Source organism: Tupaia chinensis, unplaced genomic scaffold (assembly GCF_000334495.1).
Source record: "Tupaia chinensis unplaced genomic scaffold, TupChi_1.0 Scaffold000017_1, whole genome shotgun sequence".
Taxonomy (NCBI): domain Eukaryota; kingdom Metazoa; phylum Chordata; class Mammalia; order Scandentia; family Tupaiidae; genus Tupaia; species Tupaia belangeri.
The window spans coordinates 748,322-752,847 of NW_006159447.1; the positions used below are offsets into that span (position 1 = coordinate 748,322).

The following is a 4,526-nucleotide window of genomic DNA, read 5'->3' on the forward strand; positions in this document are numbered from 1 at the left end:
TTTTTTTCTTTTTTTTTTTTTTTTTTTTTTTTTTGCCAGAGGGCATTTGCTCTTGCCATACAAGGGGAGAGAAAAAGAGTCCCCCAGTGGGATGTGGTCACACCACAATCTCTTCTCTACCTCTTCATTCTTTTTCCAATGAACATATACTAACTTCTATGGAGGAAGTTTAATATATCTTTTAAATTATCTTTTAAATTATCTAATTAAATCTATTACCATGAAATGCAATGGTCCCAAAAGCTTATTGAATAATAATGATTATAATACGGGCACTGGGCCACTTGTCTTCAGTTTTCAGAATTAGAAGTTGATTGCACTTCATACTTTGGGGAAAACTGACTTCTGCCACATTTTCAAAGACCAACTACATCAGGCATTGCATTTTTATTATACTTTATTTTACATTCTCTGCCTACCTGTAGCATTTATTGAATGCTTGCTTATATGCCAGGCAATTCTAACACTTTACATGAATCAAATAATTTAATACTCATAATAAATGTTATTATCTCTACTTTCCTAAAAGATAGGAACTGAGGGACAGAAAAGTTAAATATTGTGGCTACTGTCTCGTACATTTAATTAGTGAAAGATCTGAGCAAATAAATAAGTACCCAGAGAATCTGGCTCTGGAGTATATGCTTATTTTCTTTCTGTCTTTTTTTTTTTTTGAGTGATTTTTGCTATAAGGCATGTTCGCTCAACAGAAAGACAGTGAGACAGAGACAGAAAGCAAGAAATCACCCCATGGGGGCATGGCCATGCCACAATCTCCTCTCCTTCATTCTCCTCTCGGGATCTTGGGCACACAACACACACATACATACACCTGGTGTAAATTTTAAGTTGCCAGGTCCAGGCCTCAAACTGCAATCAGTTACATGGGAGTCCAGTGACGTAACCATTATGCCTTCTACTGGTCCCTATCATTTTCTTTTTTTAAGACAGAATCGCCTATGTTGCCTAAACCACTGTTGAGCTCTCTGTCCTTTCTCTCCCGGAGTCACTGAGGTTATGGGTGCATACCACTGCACATGGACTTTAGGTTGGACCAGAGATCAAACCCAGACCACCCATGTGGTTCAGCCTGCAGAGCACAGCATCTGAACAGCACATGCCACTGCTGCTGGGTCCTAAGTATCTACTCCTGACTGGTACCTCCCATTGTCCCTTAAAAAGCCCATGTGGTGAGGTTTTATAACAATGAATGTGTCGGTTGTTGTCTTTGATGGCGGAAATACAGTGGTAAATAGGGATGGGGGCTGAGCTATAGGTCTCTATGGGCTGAATTTCCATTCAGGATGCCTATCAGTATTTGAGGGCAAAAAAAAGACTGAGACCTTCTGCCTTACAGTAATATTTAGCTTAATTTCTGTCTGGATATTTAGAGTCCTAACTTAGGACATTTTAATCTTGTAACTTCATGATCTATATTTCATGAAACATTTTTGATAAGTTCTTTTGTTTCTACAGAAACTCAAACAGAAGAATCAACAGCTGAAGCAAATTATGGATCAATTACGAAATCTCATCTGGGATATAAATGCCATGTTGGCAATGAGGAACTAAACTGATATTTAAATTTCCTGCTTTGTGCCTATTACACTGTTAGGTTTTTTTCCCCAGGTATTTTTCCCCTTTAAAGAAGATTATTTGCCTGCTTTTATTTCATCAGGAGCACTAAAGTTCTTTTTTCTATATTGTGGTTTTACATTAAAGTATTCATTAACTTTTTAAAATGCTGTTGATTCATGAAAGATTATTGTAATAAACTTTGGTAGGGTTTGTTGTTTTGGTTGATTTTCTTAAATTAATAAATTGTTTTTTAAAGCAAAATAAAATTTTATAAATAATTGTTTATTTGGTCATGGTTTTGCTCATTTCACTTGTTTCAGAAAAAAATTAAAGATTCAGTTTTTTTTGCAGTTGAAAAGCATCGTCATGGTACAAATTAATTAAAATAAAAAATATGTTATTTTGGTTCAGTTTTTAAAATTCAGTTTATTCTCAAACTAGTTAAAATGAGAAAATAGTCAACTTATATATCACTAGAAGCAGATGAAAATTACTTTTATCATGTCTTTCAAATTTTTTTCAATTGAAAGAACTGATTTCTAACAGAAGAAAAATGATTTTAAGATGACACAAATTGGAATTATGACTATATTTGCTGCTTGCTTTAGGCCAAGAAGCAATCCCCTAATTTTTGACTTACATCCTAAGTTAATTGCGAGTGTGTCTTGGAAATAATACATTTTTGAGAGTTTTAAATGAAGTAGTGGTATATGACAGTGTATAGTAAGTACTTTATAGATCTGCCTGTGGGAGCTGGTCTCTGATAATATAAATAATACATCCTCAAAGAAGAGAATTTGAGTCTTCTCAGAAAGGACTTTTCTAACCTAATTTCGAAGCCCCTATCCAGCTACCCTAAGTTCTGACGCTGAGAAATGCTGTTATATGACTTTCCTTGTGTATGGATAACATTTCTCTGGAAGGTTTCACAGAAAAGTGGTAACTGCTTTTTTTGGGCAGAGAAACTGAGTGGTTGATCCAAGTGTTCATTGTATACTCTCAAGTACCTTTTGAATTTGATAGCACATACAAGTGTTGCCTGTTCAAAAAACAGGAAGAATTTCATTTGATGTTATACAGAGTCCTACCTGTAACAGGCGGCAGAGTGCATGACAATAAGCCAAACCACGCAGGCATTTTTACGTTAGAGCAGTTCTGAGCAAGCCCAGCGTTAGCTGGCTGGGAAACTGACTGCGCCCACAGTGGAAAGCTCTGCATGATAGCACGTACAAGTGTTGCCTGTTCAAAAAAACAGGGAGAATTTCATTTGATGTTATACAGAGCCCTACCTGTAACAGGCGGCAGAGTGCATGACAATAAGCCAAACCACGCAGGCATTTTTACTTTAGAGCAGTTCTGAGCAAGCCCAGCGTTAGCTGGCTGGGAAACTGACTGCGCCCACAGTGGAAAGCTCTGCAGTTACAGGACAAAGGGTAACGGCATACTAAGCTGTGGCAGGAAGAGTTCAGACCGCTAGTCCAGCCTACCGCGGTACTCCATTGTATGGAAGTATATTACAATTTACTCCAACATGCAGGGTTTTTACAGGTTTTCACTTTGTAGCCTGTTCTTGTATGGCTGGTATTAATGTGAACTTCATGCACTATTGCTGGTTACTCTTGTGAATTTAGTGTTTTGGCATCGACAACTTGTAGGACAGTTATTTACAATGTTTTAATGTCTTTGTGTTAGTGATCCCATTAAATGTCTTAGGTTATTCAGTGTGTCACAAACTCACCTTTGGGAGGTGTGTGGAAGTTGTGTCTTTGGGCCCTTGTTTCTGTAGACTATTTCTCTCGTGGAACATTAATGCTACAGCACTCTGCTACAGAACTGTACCTGTTCTGGAAGGGTGTAATCTCACCTCTCAGAAAGGATGCCAGTTTACCCAGTCACTCACAAGTCTACTTGGGATGAATGTGGCTGGAGTTCCTAAACACATAGCCCCACTAACAAAGTTTCAACTTTTGCTTGAGGAAGAGCATGCCAATAGATTGAAGAGCAAAGAAAGGTAATTGAAATGTATACCATTGGGCAAATTAATCTATTTTTCTCATCTATAAAGTGATCAGTAAGATTAACTGATCTTGGGGCCAGCAGGTGGCATGGTGGTTAAGGCGCTTGGACACTCCCACATGGCTGACCACAGTTCAAGATCTGGACTTGGTGCTTGCGTTCTCACTTTCCTTTTCTCTCTGTCTCTCTCGGTGTCTGTGTCTCTCTCTGGTCAAATTAAAATAAATGAGTGAATAAATAAAAATTTTTAAAAAAGATGAATTGATCTTATATTCTATGTTAGAATTTAGTTGCAAATGTCAGAAAATTCAAAGTTGCTTATGCCAGAAGGGGGATTTATTAGTTTCTGTAGCAAGAAAGAAAGGAGAAGGAGAAGAAAAAAAGAGCTCACAGAATCAAAGAAAATGTCAGAGAGCAAAGCTTTAGGAATTAGAACCAAGATTCAATGCCTCCGAAATCCTGTCTGCCCCTAAGTTCTAGTCACTTCCATTTGCTCTTCTCTCTTTAGTTGCCAATGAACCTTCTCCAAATAGAAATAAAGACCTTCCGGGACCAGCAGATGGCATATTGGTTATGTTACTGAACTCCCATGTAGTTGACTGTTGTTCTAGTCCCGGACCCAGTGACTTAAACCTCACGCAGAGCACATGTGCGTGCATGCCCGAGATCCCAAAGGCAAGTGGTAGAGAAGGGATTGCAGTGTGGCCATCCCCCCAGGGGGTGATTTTTTGCTTTCTGTCTCTCTGTCTCTCAGGCAAACACATGCAGCCTATACCAAAAATCTCTCAAGGAAAAAAAAAAAAAAAAAAAAAAAGATGACCTTCCACTCTCTTACCTTTACATCTTTTTTGTATTTTGACTTCAGACACTTGTCTACTCATTCAACTCTAAATCGAATCCTAGAATGGACTCCCAAATGCTTACATGATATA

General features: G+C 38.0%; 1 protein-coding gene across 1 annotated transcript in view; it reads left to right on the top strand.

The window, feature by feature from the left end:
* The window catches only part of MED30 (mediator complex subunit 30), a 22,886-nt gene extending 21,144 nt beyond the window's left edge, over positions 1–1,742 (top strand). Inside the window, exon 4 of the mRNA XM_006140046.3 lies at positions 1,477–1,742. Coding sequence (XP_006140108.1) covers positions 1,477–1,572 — 96 coding nt within the window. The 3' untranslated portion in view covers positions 1,573–1,742. The remainder of the gene's footprint in view (positions 1–1,476) is intronic.
* Positions 1,743–4,526: the final 2,784 nt, after the last annotated feature.